Source organism: Podarcis muralis, chromosome 2 (genome assembly GCF_964188315.1).
Source record: "Podarcis muralis chromosome 2, rPodMur119.hap1.1, whole genome shotgun sequence".
NCBI lineage: Eukaryota > Metazoa > Chordata > Lepidosauria > Squamata > Lacertidae > Podarcis > Podarcis muralis.
The window spans coordinates 19629087-19650809 of NC_135656.1; the positions used below are offsets into that span (position 1 = coordinate 19629087).

The window sequence follows — 21723 nt, forward strand, 5'->3', positions numbered from 1 at the left end:
GTAGTGGCTCCCCGATTCTGGAATGTCGGCATGCCTAGCACCTTCTTTGATGCCCTTTTGGAGCCAAGCAAACAAAACACCTTTTTCTCCCAGGCTTTCTCATTTATCAATATCTCTACCACGGGATGTGAGGCTGCTTGCATATTCATTAAAAATATTAATCTTTTGTTTTGCATCTTGGATCTTTTGCATTCTAGTAGAGTGGTACCTTGGTTCTCAAACACCTGGGTATTCAAACAACTTGGGAACACCTGGGTATTCAAACACTGCAAATCCGTAAGAGTGTTACTCTTCCAATTTGAGTGCCACACTTCTGTTTTGAGTGTTATGCATAGGTCTGTCTGTTTTTTGCTATTTATTTTGAGTTTTTGTTTTTGCAGCTCTTTTTGTTTTGCTTTTGTGACTGTGTGGAACCCAGTTCAGCTATTGATTGATTGATTGATTGATTGATTGATTGTGTGACTGCAATACATTATTGCTTTCATTTTATGAATCAATGGTCTCGTTAGATAGTAGAATTCATGTTAAATTGCTGTTTTAGGGGTTGTTTTTAAAAGTCTGGAATGGATTAATCCATTCTGCATTACTTTCTATGGGAAAGCGTGCCTTGGTTTTGGTACGCTTTGGTTTTGGAATGGACTTCCGGAACAGATTAAGTCTGAGAACCAAAGTACCACTGCAAGGTACCAATGTCCTAAATGAAACAAATCATCATGATTCCCAGGCAGCGTGTATATACAGCAGGCAGAGGGCAGGGAGTCCATGTTCATTGTGGATATGGTATGAACTGCATGAAAGACCCACATGATTTCCAAAAGAGAAGGGTATAGGCATTCTGCAACCCCATAGTCTCCTTTGACTGGACTTAACCATCTAGGGGTCCTTTACCTTTTGACTTTTTTTATTTATTGAGAACACGCTCTCATGCAAAAAACAAAGACACACCCCAAAGCTGACTTGAACATGTGTATTATTGCACTGCTAATAACGTGCGCTGTGTGTGCATGTGAAAGTTTGTGGTCGAAGCATCCTGCTTGTTAACTGAAATTCAAAGCCACAAAATAACATCTGCATGTCGCCGGTAACATGGCTGGTAGCTCAGGACCAAGAGCTATAAATGCATAACAGTTTTAGCATTGTCCGACGATCCCGTTTTGAACCTAACCCACCATACTGTCCCTTAGCAGGGATGCTATAGCATCATCCACGGACCACAAACATTGAACTTCAATTTGGCCTCTAATTCTATGTTGCATCATGCGTTCCAGCCAAAAGATAAAAAGGCCTATTTTGTAATGCGAGGATATTTTCAAGACAGGATACTTTCCTTAAAAAATGGCAACTGATAGACCTTCAGTATACAGGGAAGCTAAAGCTTTGGGTCCTAATCGTTCTCTCTCCAACGTGCCCAAAATCGCGGGCAGGATTCCTTGCTTGTGTAATGAGGCTCCCCTCCTGTGTCCCCCACATGGGGTTTGGGCGAACACCCAGAACACTGTATAGGGGGAGAGGGGTCGTTGCATTGGGCAAGCTGAAAAGCTTGCTCTGACAGAACATCCAACATAGTGTGACATTGGATTCCTGAAGGAGTGTCTCCAACCCCATCGTTCAGCCCGGACACTGAGGTCCACCTCCAAGGGCCTTCTGGCGTTTCCCTCACTGCGAGAAATGAGGTTACAGGGAACCAGGCAGAGGGCCTTCTCGGTAGTGGCGCCCACCCTGTGGAATGCCCTCCCATCAGATATCAAGGAAATAAACAACTGTCTGACTTTTAGAAGACATCTGAAGGCAGCCCTGTTTAGGGAAGTTTTTAATGTTTGATGTTTTATCGTGTTTTTAATATTCTCTTGGGAGCCACCCAGAGTAGCTGGGGAAACCCAGACAGATGGGTGGGGTATAAATAAATTATTATTATTATTATTATTATTATTATTATTATTATTATTATTATTATTACATTGCCACCTGGGAATCTTGGGTTAGCACTGCATCCAGGAGAATCCCCAAGCAGCGACTTCATCCTTCATGGGAGTGGTACACCATCCAGCAAATTAACTAACATGGGTAATTAAATAAACAACATAGGGATGACAATACCAATCTACCTTGCAGGGTTTTTGTTTAAATTTCAGTGGTGATTTGTGTGAGATAGTTTGAATGATCAGGAGCCGTGTACATGCTTAGCTGGAGTATTTTCATCTTATCAGCTCAGATATTAACTTTTACTCCCTCTAGAGGAAGGAACCAGAGACAAGGAAGTTATTGGAAGCCTCTCTTTGCAGGGTCATCCTTCCTATTTTAGCAAGACAACTATTGAGCCAGAGTTCTGCACTAAACATCTTCTCATTTTCCTGTTCCTATAGATAGAGGGTAACCTCTGGAAATTACACATTCATGCTAATGCGTTTAGATTTAAAGTACTAGGAGTTGATTTAAAGGTTCTCAGGAGACAAAAAGTGGTCGCAGGCATCATTGGATAACACTGTTGTTCAGGACTTGAGCAGTCTGCATGTGTGAAGAATATCTCAACATTTCCTCACAAATCTCAACCTTTTTTTTTCCTGGCCAAAATCCGCATGTCCTTATTTAACCCTAAATACCTGTCTGTAAGCTTCCAGGAATGTGTTCCTTTGTGAAATATTTGGAAAGATCTCTCCCTCCCTAACCCTCCCCCCCCCAAAAAAAACCCTGCTTCTAAAGTCAGCAAAGTTTCATATTTAGAGGAGTGAGACACCAACACATCCTATCCTGAGTAAGGTCCTTTGATCGGTCGTGACACTGAATGAATAGTAAATATATCCTCAGACTCAGAGTAAATATCAAATGGCATGTAACTCAGGTAGAAAGGAGCAAATTTTACACACGTTGGCCACAGACGCCTTGTCATTTCCCAGTAAATTAAAGGGTCTTCCGTTGGACCTGTAAATTTAAATTTATCATGCTAGTATTCTTCCATAATTAAAGCAATAGAAGACCCCCCCCCCCTGTTTTTTAATACCGTCTTCCATTCCCTGCAGACAACAAGGGCTCCGTGCTGTGTGTGTGTGTGTGTGTGTGTTCGAAGGAGAGGGAAAGAGGGTTTGAGGGCTAGGCCTTATGGCTTCTCCTTTCCTCAGTTTTAGCCCGTCCCTAATTAACTTTATTTCCCCTTAAGGTTTTGCTTGCATTCCTGGCCAGAAAAAGAAGTGCTTTTTCATGGGTTCTCCTCACTTCTTGGCAACTGGAAAACCCTTTCCCCGATGTTGGGATCGCCTCAGTAACGGCACCACAATCTCCTCAGTCAACAAAATAAATAAAGAAGTGGCGAGTCTAGGTGTGTGGCATGTGCACCGCCAAATTGTTGCTGCAGGGGTGGAGAAGGCGGGCGGGGAAGTTGCCCTCAGCGGTACAATGTGAGTTTAAATTACTACGTAGCAATCCGTCCCAATGCCCGCCCAGGGCCAAGCGTATTGCTCTTCTTTTCTTTTCTTTTTTCTTTTATTTTCTTTTCTTTCTTTTCTTTTCTTTTCTTTTCTTTTCTTTTCTTTTCTTTCTTTTTTCTTTCTTCTTATATTTTATTTTTTACCAACCACCAAAAAATAAACAGTGAAACCCCCCACCCAGGCGGCTGATAAATTGGGTATACAGCGGTACCGCAGGTTACATACGCTTCAGGTTACATACGCTTCAGGTTACAGACTCCGCTAACCCAGAAATAGTGCTTCAGGTTAAGAACTTTGCTTCAGGATGAGAACAGAAATCGTGCTCTGGTGGCACGGCAGCAGCAGGAGGCCCTATTAGCTAAAGTGGTGCTTCAGGTTAAGAACAGTTTCAGGTTAAGTACGGACCTCCGGAACGAATTAAGTACTTAACCTGAGGTAAAACTGTACAATATTCAGTAATATACATATTCAATAATATTCAATAATAACATATTCAAATCAACTATATGTACACTTCTGTATACCTTAACACTCCTCCCTCCACAAGGTTTATTTAACATTTAACATTTTAATTGCCCCAAATTGTTCAAACCTACCCAAATACAGTGGTACCTCGGGTTACATACGCTTCAGGTTACAGACTCCGCTAACCCAGAAATAGTACCTCGGGTCAGTGGCGTAGCGTGGGTTGTCAGCACCCGGTGCAAGGCAAGTAATTTGCGCCCCCTAACCCGTGGATTTGCCCTAACCCCAGATGTTGCGCCCGGTGCGGCCGGCCCCCCCTGCACCCCCCACGCTACGCCACTGCCTCGGGTTAAGAACTTTGCTTCAGGATGAGAACAGAAATTGTGCTCTGGTGGCGTGGCGGCAGTGGGAGGCACCATTAGCTAAAGTGGTGCTTCAGGTTAAGAACAGTTTCAGGTTAAGAACGGACCTCCAGAACGAATTAAGTTCTTAACCCGAGGTACCACTGTAATTCAATATCTTCTCAAACCAATCCTCCTCTTTCTCACTGACCTTAAGCCCTTTCATTCTATGTATCTTCACGGTTAGGTATTCTAAAATTATAATATTATTCAGTTTTTTCCTCCATTGGTTCACCCCAGCTCTTCTGCATTTTTCCAATTACTCGCTATAACCTGCTTTTCTTTGGACAACGTCAGGAGGGTGTGGCTTGTCGTCTGGGCATCTCGGGGCCTCCATACACACTTCCCAGACTGGTGCCTCAGGGAGGTCACTTCAGTGCTGCTAACGGAGCAGCTTGACGTCACCCCCAGAGCTGTACCCCATTGTCCCTTGAAACACACACATTCAGTGCATCAGAGCCAGTTTGGTGTAGTGGTTAAGAGCGGTAGACTCGTAATCTGGGGAACCGGGTTCACGTCTCCGCTCCTCCACATGCAGCTGCTGGGTGACCTTGGACTAGTCACACTTTTCTGAAGTCTCTCAGCCTCCCTCACCTCATGTAGTGTTTGTTGTGGGGGAGGAAGGGAAAGGAGAATGTTAGCCGCTTTGAGACTCCTTAGGGTAGTGATGAAGCAAGATATCAAATCCAAATTCCTCCTCCTCCTCTTCTTCTTCTTCTCATTTTGCCTCTGGCACTGCCCACCACTCATAGGAGCCAACTCCTAGGGGCCAAGGTCCCTTCAGACCCCCCATTAAATATTTGAGGGAGTCCCCCAGCTGGTGGCCACTGCCATCCAAATGCCATGTGTATGTGTTATTTCATGTGATTGATTATGCAGGGCAGTGTTTACCTTTCCACCCCCAATATATTATTCAAGTTGGCACCCCTGCCACCACTAGCCCCCAAAAAGTTGCCCAGAAAGAATCGTTGTCCTCAGGCTGCAAAGGTTCCTCACCCCTCCAGCAAAAGGGGGGGGGAGATGGTCTGAAGTCCCCCCCAGGCAGAATATGCTGGAGGAGGGGATAAAAAAGGGTAAAAAGGTAAAGGACGCCTGAACGGTTAAGTCCAGTGAAAGGGAACTATGGGTTTGCGGCGCTCGTCTCACTTTCAGGCCAAGGGAGCCGGCGTTTGTCCACATACAGCTGTCTGGGTTATGTGGCCAGCATGACTAAACCGCTTCTGGTGCAACAGAAAACAGTGACGGAAACCAGAGCACACGGAAATGGCGCTTACCTTCCCGCCGCAGTGATACCTATTTATCTACTTGCACTGGTGTGCTTTTGAACTTCTAGGCTGGCAGAAGCTGGGACAGAGCAATGGGAGCTCACCTCATCGTGCAGATTTGAACCGCCGACTTTCCAATCAGCAAGTCCAAGAGGCTCAGTGGTTTAGACCACAACTCCACATGCTCCCCTGCTGTGGAGGGCATAGACAGAACTGCACCCTACACCCCCTGAAGCAGCTTTCTGCTCTTAGGGAAAGTGGGGGACGCCAACCCATAACACCAGTGTTTAAGTAGCAGTCACCCAGCGGCCAATCTACTTAGCTTTTCTCCATGAAAGGCTGGGGGACAGTCGCCATCTTGTTTGCTTTTGCCTTATTTTATATGAGTATAGGAAGCAAAGTGTTTGCTAATTTTAAATACTGCTGTTATCATTGCAAGCTGCTTTGAGCTCATCGCTGCTGTGGGAATACAAATAACATATCATATCAAAACATTGGCTCATCTAGTTCAGTATTGTCTACTGGCAGCGGCTCCACAGTTTCTGCTGGAAGTCTTCTCCAGCCCTCCTTAGAAATGCTGGAACATCCAGTTTGCAAAGCAGGTGACATCTGAAATGATGGTAGGTAGGTAGGTAGGTAGGTAGGTGATGATAGATAGATAGATTAGATAGATAGATGATAGATAGATGATAGATAGATAGATAGATAGATAGATGATAGATAGATAGATAGATAGATAGATAGATAGATGATAGATAGATAGATAGATAGATAGATAGATAGATAGATAGATGATAGATAGATAGATAGATAGATAGATAGATAGATAGATGATAGATAGATGATAGATAGATAGATGATTGATAGATGATAGATAGATAGATAGATAGATAGATAGATAGATGATAGATGATAGATGATAGAGATAGATAGATAGATAGATGATAGATAGATAGATAGATAGATAGATAGATAGATAGATAGATAGATGATAGATAGATGATAGATAGATGATAGATAGATAGATAGATAGATAGATAGATAGATAGATAGATAGATAGATAGATGATAGATAGATAGATGATAGATAGATAGATAGATAGATAGATGATAGATAGATAGATAGATAGATAGATAGATAGATAGATGATAGATAGATAGATAGATGATAGATAGATGATAGATAGATATAGATAGATGATAGATAGAGATAGATAGATAGATGATAGATAGATAGATAGATAGATAGATAGATGATAGATAGATGATAGATAGATAGATGATTGATAGATGATAGATAGATAGATAGATAGATAGATAGATAGATGATAGATAGATAGATAGATAGATAGATAGATAGATAGATGATAGATAGATAGATAGATAGATAGATAGATAGATATAGATAGATGATAGATAGAGATAGATAGATAGATAGATAGATGATAGATAGATGATAGATAGATAGATAGATGATAGATGATAGATGATAGATGATAGATGATAGATAGATAGATAGATAGATATAGATAGATGATAGATAGAGATAGATAGATAGATAGATAGATAGATAGATAGATAGATAGATGATAGATAGATAGATGATAGATAGATGATAGATAGATAGATGATAGATAGATAGATAGATAGATAGATAGATAGATGATAGATAGATAGATATAGATAGATGATAGATGATAGATAGATAGATAGATAGATAGATAGATAGATAGATAGATATAGATAGATGATAGATGGATGTTCAGTGTAGTGGCATTATGACTCAGTTCAAACATAATGGAACACCACAGTTTCCCACTGTATGAATGAGCCTGCATGAGACTTGATTTGCTTCCAGATGACCTGTTTGTTGAGTGTTTATCCTGATTTGTTTACAGGGAGATTAGATGTCAGCTATTTAATGTGCATTCATTCTGACTTGCTTTATATATAGGAGGGACACTGGTGGCGCTGTGGTCTAAACCACTGAGCCTCTTGGGCTTGCCGATCAGAAGGTCAGCAGAATCCCCACAACGGGGTGAGCTACCCTTCCTCTGTCCCAGCTCCTGCCAACCTAGCAGTTCGAAAGCACGCCAGTGCAAGTAGATAAATGGGTACCACTGCAGCGGGAAGGTAAATGGTGTTTCCATGCACTCTGGCACTCGTAATGGTCCTCCATGCACCAGAAGCTGTTTAGTCATGCTGGCCACATGACTCGGAAAGCTGTCTGCGGACAAACGTCGGCTCCCTTGGCCTGAAAGCGAGATGAGCGCTGCAATAGCATAGTCGTCTTTGACTGGACTTAACCATCCAGGGGTCCTTTACTTTTATGTTTAGAGAGAGAGAGAGAGAGAGAGAGAGAGAGAGAGAGAGAGAGAGAGAGAGAGAGAGAATATACTGCCCTATACCCGGAGGTTTCAGGGTGGTTCACAGAAAATCACTGAATAGTTCCAAGGGAGGCAAATCTGTCAGGTTAGGGGGTGTAACTGCAATTTCAATCCAGTCATACTGCCGTACACTAGAAGTAAAATGGGATTGCAACATACAGTAACAGAGGGCTACAACTGTAGAGGGGTTTTCTTAAGCACATAGGATCGGATCCTCAGAACTGTGAATGGAAAGCAGGTGATTGCCCACCCCTCCCTCTCTGGAACCCTTTTGAAAAGCATGAAACGAGGCTTTGGGCTGCGAGAGGAGGAAATAATGGCCCCAAACTGGGCACCAGTGAAGTCAAGTTTATGCACAGCCCCTCTGCTGAATTTTGGCTAATGACCCCTTCATCCACCATGGCCCATCCTAAGCTGTTCAAGAGAATTTCCACCTCCTAGGAACTTCCAGGAGGTGCCAAAGGTCCAAGCCACAGGTTTGAATGGAAAATCGACAAGAATGTTAAGTTTTCTTGATCCATGAATAGAATTCTATGCATCCTCAGTTACATTCCTTGTTTGCAAGGAGGTTAAGATGACACTGCATCAAAGCAAGTGTTGTATCCCACCCATTTCCAGGGCATCATCCTGTCATTTTCCTTGGTCTTTTGTGGAAGCTAGTTTGTTGCACAAGACCTCCCAATCAACCGCAATTGCACAACCTGAATTTGTCAGTATGTGATTGAGTCCCACCTGTAAACAGCAAAATTATTTTTTAAATAATAATAATTTTATTATTTATTTCCCCGCCCATCCCATAAAGCAGGAAACTGTGGTTTTCATTACGTCTGAAGCAACCTTTTGTATTCTTGAAGGAAAAAATGCATCAGAAAGAGGGAGAGTTTTAACTTCTGAAAACCCTGAAGTTGAAATGTGAAATGTTTAATTGCATGTCTGCACACTCTAGCAAATGTTTTAAAAGACACCCCCTCCATCTCACCAAAATACAAACTAGGGGGAAGTTTTAATCAGGCTTAAAGGTAAAGGGTAAAGGGACCCCTGACCATTAGGTCCAGTCGTGTCCGACTCTGGGGTTGCGGGGCTCATCTCGCTTTATTGGCCGAGGGAGCCGGCGTACAGCTTCCGGGTCATGTGGCCAGCATGACTAAGCCACTTCTGGCGAACCAGAGCAGCGCATGTAAACGCCGTTTACCTTCCCGCCAGAAGCAGGGACCAAGCAAGGTACTTAAAAAATAGGGACGGCAGCGAATGAAATGAACTATTGGTTTTGATGGTCAAGGCTGTTGCTTTTGCAGATTGAATAAGTAGCTGTGTGTGGAGCTGAATATGGCAACAAGATGTAAAGATAGTTCTTGATTCCAGGCTCACATTCCAACCGACGTGTGTAAATATATCTCAGAGCAATTGTTTACAGAGCAAGTGCCCATTTTTCTACTCAGGCTTTGTAAGCTAAAGTTTACTTATGGTGAAAATTATACAAAACGAAACCACTTATAGGAAGAGGTAACTGATAACAACTCGATGGTTTTTATAAGATCATGGGATCAGTATGCCAAACTATTCCTGGATTATTAAACAAAATAACGATACTGCTTTTCCATATATATATATGGATAGGTTATAATGAATCTGTTTTTCCCCATTGTATGGGGAGAGCGCTACATTGTAGCCACGAGACACCTACAATTAAGACTTTTATCATTTGAGTCAAAAAGTTTATATAATTTACATGCAGGAACAGTGACATCTAGTGGACAGCTAGCTTTCAAAGATTTCCAGTTCCAGTGAAGTGCCTTTGCTGGTTTGTGAACACTCAAAGATTTAAACGATACAAGTTAAACATTCTAGAAGTTCTTATCTCATGCACCAAATCCCAGATCTGATTCCCCTGCCACCCCTTTTAATTTATTAAAACTGTTTACAGGGCAACTGGGCAGGCTAAAGAGTGAATGCTGGAGAGAACCCACCCATTTTCCATCTTAAGCGGCCTAGAGCTACTTCTTTTAGTTTTGATATTGTACATAATTCTTGCCAATGACTTGCCGGGGGGTGGGGAGCAGAGGGCCCAATCCGCAACATACACTGTACTACTGAACCAAGAAAATCCTGGCGCCACCACATAGCTCAGAGTAAGCCAGTTTGCTTTCCCTTCTTGGAAACTTCAGCCTAAATTTGCATCTATACCTATAAATTAGCAGGTGCAAATTTGTGCCCCAAGTCTTTGAAATACATAGCAATGCCTCTAGTATTGGATATTCTTGTGGTAACTGCATTCTAATATTCTAACCGTTTTGTGAGAAACTTTATTGAAACCCGCTTTCACGGGTACAGCTTTGAGCAAGATATTCACGTGGAGAATAATGGAAAGTTGTGTGGCTTTAAGATGTAGACTACGTAATGTAATAGCTAAGCTAATGCTAGCATGGAATCTTTTTCTAGACATTAATATAAAAGGCAATTCCTAGATTGCCTAGGCCAGAGGTGGTCAAGAGGATCCCTTCCTCCAGATGTTGTTGAACTACAATTCCCATCAGCTCCAGCCAACATGGCCGATGCAATGCAGCAACATCTTACCTGCCACAACCTGAGCTAGCCCAGATCTGAACACCTGAGGTGGTCACCTCACCTTACCTCATGGGTGGGCCAGTCCTGGCTACAACAAGATTTTCAAGGCCCAAGAGACAGACAGACAGACAGACAGACAGATAGATATACAGTTTTACCTCGGGTTACAGATGCTTCAGGTTGCAGACGCTTCAGGTTACAGACTCCGTTAACCCAGAAATAGTACCTTCAGGTTAAGAACTTTACCTCAGGATGAGAACAGAAATTGTGCTCCGGTGGCACGGCAGCAGCGGGAGGCCCCATTAGCTAAAGTGGTACCTCAGGTTTAGAACAGTTTCAGGTTAAGAACAGACCTCCAGAACAAATTAAGTTCTTAACCCGAGGTACAGGGGTACCTTGGTTCTCAAACGCCTTGGTACTCAAACAACTTGGAACCCAAACACTGTAAATCTGGAAGTAAGTGTTCCAGTTTGCGAACTTCAGAAGCTGAACCTGCTCCGTTTTGAGTGCCACACTCCTGTTTCGAGTGTTGCACTGCCATTTTGAGTGTTTCATTTCTGATTTGAGTGCCACACTTCGATTTTGAGTGTTACACTGTCTGTTTTTGCTATTTATTTTGTGTTTTTGTGACTGTGTGGAACCAAGGTCAGCTACTGATTGAATGATTGATTGATTGATTGATTGATTGATTGTGTGACTGCAGAACATTGTTTCTTGCTTTCATTTTATGGATCAATGGTCTCGTTAGATAGTAAAATTCATGTTAAATTGCTGTTTTTGGGGTTGTTTTTTAAAGTCTGGAACGGATTAATCCATTTTGCATTACGTTCTATTGGAAAGTGTGCCTTGGTTTTGGAACGCTTTGGTTTTGGAACAGACTTCCAGAACGGATTAAGTTTAAGAACCAAGGCACCACTGTGTGTGTGTGTGTGTGTGTGTGTGTGTGTGCGCGCGCGCACGTGTGTGTGTGTAGGCTGGGGTGAGGTGAGTAGCAGCCCAGGAGAGGGCCTTCTTGGTGGCAGCCCCTAAGCTATGGATCTCCCTCCTCACAGAGGTGCATCTATCATCTTCATTCTCCACCTTCCAACGAATGCTGAAGATGCATCTCTTTCCCCTTTGCTTTTGACACTTGAGATGTATGTTTTTAGGACCCACCTTGCTTTGGTGATTTTAAGTTAATTAAAACAGTTTTTAGTATTATGTTTTAAAGTTCTAACCCACCCTGGAACCTCAGGGTGAAGGGCAGGTAATAAATAAGTACAGTGGTACCTCGGGTTAAGTACTTAATTTGTTCCGGAGGTCTGTTCTTAACCTGAAACTGTTTTTAACCTGAAGCACCATTTTAGCTAATAGGGCCTCCAGCTGATGCCGTGCCGCCGGAGCATGGTTTCTGTTCTCATCCTGAAGCAAAGTTCTTAACCTGAAGCACTATTTCTGGCTTAGCAGAGTCTGTAACCTGAAGTGTATGTAGCCTGAAGCGTATGTAACCCGAGGTACCACTGTAAGTAAGTGCAAGGTGGGTCCTCTGAGAAGGGCACTCTATAATTGGGGATGCAATAACAAAAAAGGTCATCTCAAAGGAGCTCAGAGAAAAATCTCAGGGTCTAGGAAGCTACATGTGGTAAGAAGTGATCCTTGGTGTACCATGTTCTCACATGATAAAGAACTTTGGGTTTTTTGTCATAATGTTTTGGTTTTCCTAGGTAAAGGTAAAGGTACCCCGACCGTAAGGTTCAGTTGCAGACGACTCTAGGCTTGCGTGCTCATCTCGCTCTATAGGCCGAGGGAGCCGGCGTTTGTCCGCAGACAGCTTCCGGGTCATGTGGCCAGCATGACTAAGCTGCTTCTGGCGAACCAGAGCAGCACACGGAAACGCCGTTTACCTTCCCGCAGGAGCGGTACCTATTTATCTCCTTGCACTTTGACGTGCTTTTGAACTGCTAGGTGGGCAGGAGCTGGGACCAAACAATGGGAGCTCACCCCGTAACGGGGATTCGAACCACCGACCTTCCGATCGGCAAGCCCTAGGCTCTGTGGTTTAGACCACAGTGCCACCACATCCCATTTTCAGTTTTCCTACAGTTTAACAATTTTAACAATTTCATAGAATTTAACAAATTCAGTTTCAGTTCAATTTTCCATACAGTTAGGTGGCCAAAGCAGTTTCAGCACCTAAATTCTAAATGAAATGGATTTAGGAAAATCAGTTGCATTCCAAAGTGCCTTGAATTGGCCAGCAGACATTTCCTTAGGAAAGAGCCATTAGCCATAAACCAAAAGTTGTTCCAATATATGTTGTTTTTTTCAGGAGCAGCTATACTCCATTAAGGTAGCTAGGATCACCCCTCTGTCAACAAGGCATTTGTCAACTTCCTGCTAATAAACCAAGAGTGGAACATGCAAAGATGTCATCCAGACTTGTCCAAGCTTCTTGTCCCCATCCTCAGGCCTTCAGAACTGATAGTCAATCAACAAATAGGATCAGGCAGGACTTTGGACCAGGGCCAGCCCACCTAAGAGGCAAGGAGAGTCAACCGCAGGAGCAGCAGATTGGATGTTGATCTTTGTTCTTGTTCCTGATGTAGATCTTCACTCAACCCTTCTTACCTGACAGGGTAATGGGGGCCTCAGGTGCCAAATTGTCTTGGGCCTGCCTTGTTCTGGACTAGGGATGCGGGAGAAATTCAACTTAGTTTGCATCTGAAAGCAAACTTGCCTAATTTGCCTTTTCTGAAATGCAATGCAAACTGAAGTGTGGCCTTCCTTCAAAATTAATTAATTAATTAATTTAATTAATTTTCCAAGTAAGCAATGAATGCACAGAGGCATATACTGGGGGTAAAATCTGCACACAGGTGCATGTATTGGTGAAAATAATATACCAAAAAAAATCATTAGATGCAACCCTATTCCCTGTATAGGGAAGCTTTTTAAGGTTTAAGGTTTTACTTTGTTTTTATATATGCTGGAAGCCACCCAGAGTGGCTGGGGCAACCCAGTTAGATGGCAGGGGTACAAATAAATTATGATTATAATTACGATTATGATCCATTTTCAACAGAGCTCAGCAACAGAAGTGCACAGTTGTATTGAGGCAGCACCGGGTGTTGAAATTATGCACCCCCTAAGAATTTTGCACCCAGGGCAACTGCCCCTGTGCGCACCCCCCCCCAAAAAAAGCTACGTCACCCCCAGAACCACTTCTACTTCACTTTCATTTTGGGGCAGGTCACACGTCAACACATCCTTGTATATACCCGTAAAGTACTCCTGGGGAGTTTTTTTTTTGCACCTCTTAGTTACTGAACTAAGGCAGATTCATCTACAAATTGTCACTGTATAGCAGATAAGAACTCCTGACTCCCATGGGAAAACCACCATTGGTACAAGATGGTGCCTTGCAAAGCATGCCTTGCAATCATTTGGCAATTTGACTGGGACTAAGTGATTTACCGGGGAGGACCTGGTTGGTGGCAGCGGACTAGTGGTGTATGGGTCAATAGTCCGTGAGATGACCGGGGGCTCTGTACGAATGCCACACATTGTACTTTCACACCTCATTCACTGCACGCTATATTTTAGACTCGTGATCTGGCGAAACAACTCCCCCGTTGGACTGTTGAAGGAGGGTGGGAATGGGGAGCGGCAGATCTGCAAGCAGCTATTATAACCACATTTATAGAGTAACAAGTCACTGCCTAGTGAAAATTTCTACCCACACTCATCATCGGATTCAATGAAGAAACACCAAAATAATGAAAACAAGCTTTGTTTGAAGCAGGTTTTATATGAGGCAATTAACAGGAAGCTAATGCCGAGCAAATGGTTGCATTTAATTACAAAGTAATTAGCAAAACTACTGTCATTCAGCTCATCTTCCAAATCCGCTACGTTATTTGCCCCTGTGGCTACTTATTAGTGAAAGCTTCCAATTTCCTTTTCTACCCTAAAGTGGAAGTTTCTGACATTTGGAACGAAATTGCAGCTACGTATTCCTCAAACTTCGAGGAAATATGTGTGTGTATACACACACACACTTTCATTCTTGAAAGGACGTCTCTGAGGACACAAGCTGTTTTAATTAGAAACTACCCCTATTTGTACTGCCCAACTGATACATGAGACAAAACCCTTCAAAATGTGCACTTCTCCACAATAATGAAGGACCAAATGATGTGCACAAAAACACATTGTACTGGAAGAAACGGCATTCAAATAGAAGTGTAGATCAGTCAAAACTGCATTCAAATATGTGTGCATTAGGAGAAGTTTGCAATGAGACGACGAGTCTTCGTGGGGATTTTTAAACAAAAATATGCACATTGCTGTGGAAGTGGGGAGAAATGGAACTTAAGATCAGAAAAAAGAGAGAGAAACTGAGGGGAACAAACAAATAGAAGTAGCGGAAAAGAAGGAAGGGGGAGGGCAGCAAGGTGAAAAAATGGACAGGCCTTCTGCACCATTACTAGTTGTGCAGAAGAAGAGGTGATTTCAGTGGGTCTGCTTGCCATTTAAGCTTGTGATAGGAATTTTGAAGTTTTAGATATATAGTAATGTTCATAAGTGTACCAACCAAGCACATACATAGATCAGCACAGGAAGGCCAGCCTGGAACCATTTTGATTCCTAAACTGACCAAATCTTTTCTCTGCAAGGTCAAAATGGAAAAGCCTCCCCATTGTCTTTTCCTTCACAAATCCTGTCTTAAGGGTATGTGTTTGAATAGGGTGTGAGCCTGTGACATGGCCCAGGAACTAAGTATTTATCATTACAAAAGACTGGCCAGGCTCCCCAGGAAATCCAATCAAGTAACCTGCCAGACAGGAGATAAACAAGGGCAGGAGGAAAAAAAACAATATTAAAATTTCTGTTTTAGACTGCCTTTTCTGTGATGTAGGTGTGATGTATCTGAGGGGTGGTCTTAGGTTACACCCCTTCTGTGATGTATGTATGATGTTTCTGGGGGTGGTCTTGATCTACAGGGTGGGAATTTTAAAAGTCTTTATAAGGCCTTGCATGCCATTTTTCTGGGTCCCTCCTCTCTCCTGCAGGTGAGGGGAGCACCCTATTGCAACAGATCAATAAGGCCAAGCCTACAGGCTGCTGTTTTGCTCCAAATAATCCTGGTTGGTGTCTTTGTTTTTGTTCAAGGGAGCCCTCGGATTTTTCCGTTAACAAGCTACACCTTCTGAAATCCCCGCTTCTATGCAACTAGTAAGGGTACAGGGGCCCTGTCTTCTTTTGCATCTGGTCTTGCTAGAGTGGCAGTATAGATCATTAAGATCTCCATCTTCTCTGGGAGGACATTTTATTAAACTGGGTAGGATTCAGTTCCAAATCAGGCATCAGATCACATTATACATTATAATTGGTAAAGAATGAGCAGGGATGGGAGAAGGATGCAGCCCAGTTCCATGCATAAAATCAGAACTGTAGATTTGGAAAAGACCCTGAGGATCATCTAGTCCAAACAGCTGTCTCATATGGGGATCAAATTTTCAATCATATGGGCATTATCAGCATCACACGCTCTAACCAACTGAGCAATCCAGGAATGCTCAGTTCAAAGGAACTTTGCTCCCAAGTCAATGGGCAAAGCATTGCAGTTGAAGGAAACTATGCCATGGTACAGGAAGTCCTTGGCATAGCTGTCAACTTTCAGATTTGAAAATAAGGGAACAGCAGCCTCAAAAATAAGGGATCAGCAGCCTCACCTGTCCCGGGGACAGTCTACGGGATATCTAACAATCCGGGATAGCAGCGGGAAGCAGCGGGAAATGGCGCTGGAATAAGTGAATTTCCCGCAAAAAAAAGGGAAGGTTGACAGCTATGGTCCTTGGCTATTGAGGTTGTTGACTTAAAAACAGATGCACAGATGCTGACTTAAACCACTTCATGTGGCTGCATTTGAAGAACAAGAATAGGAACAGAATTCTTAGGGATGTCTAAGGAACCTACCGCTTTCTAAACTAGAAATCATGATTCCATGTTTCAGAGAGAGACGGAGGCCTGGGAGATTGCACAATTGTATGCCTGTGCTTTTTCATCAAAATGAAGCGCTTATCGTCGTGACCAAGAAAGCTCAGCTAAGTAGCTAGGACCGCAGATTAGTCTCCAAAAACACCCAAGCCTTGGATGTTCTACTGGCATAGACAGTACTAGGTGAATCTTGTCTCATTTAACGTTGACGGTTCCTTTTCCCACACACAGAAGGATGATCTGGGAAGAAATATTGGGAAATGTTATCACAACCCCGCATTGCAAAATTTGGTTTCTGCTCCAAATTAAATAGTTAAAAATGAAAAGAAGGCTTGCTGTCATTCAGAAAGGAACTGACCCATTTACACCGGGTGAACTATATTCCTGTTGCAATGAGGGAGGCAGTGTGGATTCAGCCAGTGCTCATAGAATTGTTCTTCAGATCTCTGTTCCAGTTGCTGGAGGTAAAGCAGGTATTCCTGTTAAAGGAAAGTATTTTTTAAAGCCACTCAGAGATGGGCCACTGAGTCTGTTGGTTGGATGTACTGAACCACCTTAGAGTGACTGTTGCTTTACCCATAGTATATGCTAACAGCAAACTCATTGACCCAGTTTGCTAATGCTAAGCTAAACTATGGTTTAGCACGAATGAGTTAACATGCAGGTTCCCGGAGAGATCACAGCTGCTCTGCTCTTCCTTTTGCCCTGCTGCTACTATGTACAGTGGTACCTCGGGTTAAGAACTTAATTCGTTCTGGAGGTCCGTTCTTAACCTGAAACTGTTCTTAACCTAAAGCACCACTTTAGCTAATGGGGCCTCCTGCTGCCCTGTGCCACTACCAAGCGATTTCTATTCCCATCCTGAAGCAAAGTTCTTAACCCAAGGTACTATTTCTGGGTTAGCGGAGTCTGTAACCTGAAGCGTCTGTAACCTAAAGTGTCTATAACCTGAGATACCACTGTACTAAGCCATGGCTTAGTGCTGTGTCTGAACTCAGGCTTGTGGTTTATCTCACTTCAGGCAAACAACAAGCTGTAGGTTTGTTCTATGACTTATCCCTCACCGTTCATGTGTAGTGAGACAAACACTAAGCCAAACCATAGCTTAGCTCACAATAGAGCAGCAGAACTGGAGGAAGAGCAAAACAGCCCCAATCTTCTCTCCAGGAACCTACACATTTGCACATTTCTGCTGCTACCCTTCTGAGAAACACCCCACCCTCCCACTATATAAACTGTAAGGGTCTGGTGACTTCTGTTTCAGTGTATCTGAAGAAGTGTTCATGCACACGAAAGCTTATACCCAGAACAAACTTTGTTGGTCTCTAAGGTGCTACTGGACAATTATTTAATTTATTTTGACTGCGTCAGACCAACACGGCTACCTACCTGAATCTGTTTTATTAAACTCAATTTTATTAAAGGTTTTCAACGTATAATACAATAAAAACCAAACTAAGCTGCTATCTAAAGAGAACAAAATAATAATAAAGGAAAAGAGAGAGTAAAGACAAAGAAGAAAGAAGAAAAACACTCACACACAAACAAAATTTTATATTCTGTCAACCTTCTATCTTAATCTTCCGTTCACAAACAGTGATCCACATCTTCCCAGCTCCCACATGGGACAGCTCCCATCTTTCTTAGCATCACATCCTGAAAAAACCACTCTATTCTGTCTCTCTTCTATCAATTTTCTCTCTGTATGTATCTCCATATCATATCATATCATATCATTCGTATCATAGTTATAAGTAGTATGATTTAAAATTTATTAATTTTAAAAAACTATCAATAATTAAATAATAAGAAATAAACAAAGAAGAAAGCATCTAGACCTAATCAGGTTTGTTTGTTTTTAAGTATCAGTAGATAAATACAGCACATTTTAAAACACTGAGCAGAGACACCTAGACCTCCATTAAGGCAGAGATCATCTGCATGATTGCCCCTCCATGTCTGCTTTGCATTTAAGACAATGTTCTCTGGTACAAGTTGCTTGGTTTGTGCGCAAATCAGAGACAACGTGAAAAAAGAACATGGTGGTGTAATGCGGCCTCGCTTCACAACAGTTTGTAGCGAATGGTATAAGACCAAAGTCCCTCCTGTGTGTGAATGGTAGTTGAAGGTCTGTAAAGATGAATTAGGGACGCAGGTGGCGCTGTGCGTTAAACCACAGAGCCTAGGACTTGCCGATCAGAAGGTCGGCGGTTCGAATCCCCGCGACGGGGTGAGCTCCCGTTGCTCAGTCCCTGCTCCTGCCAACCTAGCAGTTCGAAAACACGTCAAAGTGCAAGTAGATAAATAGGTACCGCTCCAGTGGGAAGGTAAACGGCATTTCCGTGCGCTGCTCTGGTTCGCCAGAGGCAGCTTAGTCATGCTGGCCACATGACCCGGAAGCTGTACGCCGGCTCCCTCGGCCAATAAAGCGAGATGAGCGCCGCAACCCCAGAGTTGGTCACGACTGCACCTAATGGTCAGGGGTCCCTTTACCTTTACCTTTAAATATGAATAAATAACAGGCATATGGAATATATGAGACTAAAAGGGTAGGCCACTGGGGGGTGATCCTGGTCTCTCTTATTAATTTCCTAAAAATGATCAGTAATGTAAATATAGAATTACAGGCTTAATATTATTGTTAAGTTGTGGGCGAACATAGCAGACGACACAGCGATTTCTCCAGAGCAGCTCTTTATTTGTAAGCTGGACAGAACTGAACCGCAAACAGCTCAGCTGGCTGTCAACAATGTAGCAACAACAACCCAGGGTTTCCTGCCTAAAATAACTGACGTGGACCTGAGTGAAAACTACATACACAATACCCCTGGTGGCCAGGGTGAGAACTTCAATACATAACAATTATAGTGGGTCATTGTTGTTTTTTAAAAAAGAGGATTTGTCGTGCATACTCTTCTATCCTTCACTTTGTACATTAATGCACAGAATAATTAAAGCATTGCTTGATTGGTGCCCCCTTCCTGCAGATGAAATACAGCTTTCTTAACTAAAAACTGAGCCATTTTGTTAGAATGGAGAAGCAGGTGTGTACAGTTATTGATTCTCAGACCTGGGGAGCAGTGGCGAGGAGTCCCACAGATAGAACACTGAGCTACATTCAATCATGCCATCATAGAAATGATCCGCTTGAGTTTATTTTGGCAAAAAAATGTCCAAACGCTTAACAATAGAAGCTTTGTGCTGATTTTAATGGTTTGCTTAGAATCTGTCGCATTTAAAGATAAGCCAGCAAAAACAAACAACCCAAAAGCATCTGTTTTACTTAAGTGAAATATTAAAATCACCCTCATTGGTTCATCAGGAAAGCCAGCTTTTCTTGGTCTGTCTTCGCGACGGGTTCTCAAAAGCTGTTTGGCTTGTTTTTCTGGTAGTATTGGCGAGGCATCTTTTTAAAAAAGCGAAATGGACAAGAATAGTTAAGTTTTCAGGTACAGGATAAAGTGTTTGGAAGGCTTATATTATAGATGTGTGCGTGTATCTCTCTCTCTCTCTCTCTCTCTCTCTCTCACACACACACACACACACACACATATATATATATATATATATATATATATATATATATATATATATTACAATACACAAAGTGTTCTTTCATTACAGTGGCTTCTCAGGAGGATATTACATTCCAGGAGGCATGAGTGGAATCTGAAACCATTTTTAATAATAAACTAGGGCTTGTTTATAAGTTGGATAGGTTAAAGTAAACAAAACCTACATAGAACCACATCTCTTCACAAAATTAGGAAAGTATAACGGCACCGTCTACTTGTGATCAGATTTACTCTTTTTCCATTGGGTACAATCCACTGGGGTGTGCGTGTGTGTGCGTGTGTGCATGCAAGCCCCATTGAAATGAATGGAAGGCGTGCTCTGAACAGCCCTCATTCATTTGAACACAGTATGTGCAAGAGAACATCCTGCTTAATATTGCACTTCATCGTCTAAAGGGATGCTATGCAAGATAAAGGCATTTATTTTATTTATTGATTGATTGCTCTGAGAGCCTTATCTAGGCAATGAAACAGCATGGATCACTGAGCAAGAGCTGCAGTAAAATACTGGCAATTAAAAAAACAAACAGGTTTACAACTTTAAAGGACCCTGTGCAACGTTTTGTCGAAGTTAAGTGCGCTGAATTCAAAGGCAATCAGTCCCAGGTAAGGACGCATAGGATTGTAGTAGCACAGTGAGATCTTAAGCATATTTATCCAAAACAAGTACATAAGCCCTAGTGGGTAGTGTGTTCAAGAGAACAGCAGCTATCAGTTTGTTTACTGATCTGTGACTCTAATATCGACAGGATGGCTCTCTTTCAGACTGCAATCCTAAGAACACTTGCTGGGAAAATACAGTAAGCTCCGTTGAATTCAGCGGGGCTTACTGCTAAGTAAACATGCGCAGGAATAGGGCTGATATTGATCTATATAGATTATCTTCCACACTAGCCCGGTTGTCAAGCTGTCAAAATTAAAAGGCTGCAGTGTAACACCACAGTAGGAAGCTCAGCCAGAATCGTGGAGAAAATTTCAGTAGCAAAATACAACAAACCAGTCTGCTGTCTAGAGTTCCCGACAGAATAGTACATATTCCCTTCCACCCCCGTTGCTCATAATACCTACCTACAAAAATGGTTAGAAGGGTCAAAACAATAACAAAAGCTGTCTTCATTTTGATTCTGCTGCTTCTTAGTCTGCTCCTCCAAAATGAATTACCCCGACGGAGGTATTAGCCTACTTGAGGCAGCTACGTCAGTCACAGATGTTTGTTTATTCTTTGACTACTATGACTTAAGAGTATGAGTTTGAGGACATCTGGTCCTGGGTTTTGAATATGGCTATTGTGAGCTTTTGACATTCTTGGGGGGGGGCTAATCTATTCCTTGGGAAAAGAAACAGACGGGCCTTCTTTGCCGCGTTTCAATGTTTTTTAAAAACAAAACAAGACATGGAGAGGAGCACCAAAAAGGCAGAAGTAAACAAGGAGGAGGGTGTCCGAAAGGTGCTGTGCGCCAAGATGTATTGCCTGAAGTGTTTGTGTGTGATTATAGAGAAGGAAGCTAGCTCAGGCAAACACACTGTCTACACCAGAATCATTATGATGAATTGTTTCCAAAGAAGTAGAGTTAGACCATGGGTAGGCAAACTTACAGCCCGGGGGCTAGATCCAGCCCAATTGCCTTCTAAATCTGGCCCGCGGATGGTCCAGGAATCAGCGT

At 42.6% G+C, this 21723-nt stretch overlaps 1 protein-coding gene across 1 annotated transcript; it reads right to left on the reverse strand.

Annotated features, from left to right (window-relative positions):
- Nucleotides 1–14272: 14272 nt before the first annotated feature.
- C2H17orf67 (chromosome 2 C17orf67 homolog) lies at nucleotides 14273–21265 on the reverse strand. The gene is made up of 4 exons (XM_077923962.1): nucleotides 21128–21265; nucleotides 19790–19890; nucleotides 16843–16963; nucleotides 14273–16724 (listed from the first exon to the last, which is right to left on the reverse strand). The coding sequence occupies exons 1-3, from the start codon at nucleotides 21174–21176 to the stop codon at nucleotides 16847–16849; spliced, it is 267 nt and encodes an 88-aa protein (XP_077780088.1). The 5' UTR covers nucleotides 21177–21265; the 3' UTR covers nucleotides 14273–16724; nucleotides 16843–16846.
- Between the last annotated feature and the right edge of the window lie 458 nt (nucleotides 21266–21723).

What these genes read in the sequence shown, in the direction of transcription:
- C2H17orf67 (XM_077923962.1), bottom strand. Translation starts at nt 21,176, where the DNA reads ATGAAGACAGCTTTTGTTATTGTTTTGACCCTTCTAACCATTTTTGTA. An exon ending in CCTTCTAACCATTTTTGTAG is followed by an intron (nt 19,891 to 21,127) that starts GTAGGTATTATG and finishes TTTTTTAAAAAG; the next exon opens with ATGCCTCGCCAATACTACCA. An exon ending in TTCCTGATGAACCAATGAGG is followed by an intron (nt 16,964 to 19,789) that starts GTGATTTTAATA and finishes TTCCTTTAACAG; the next exon opens with GAATACCTGCTTTACCTCCA.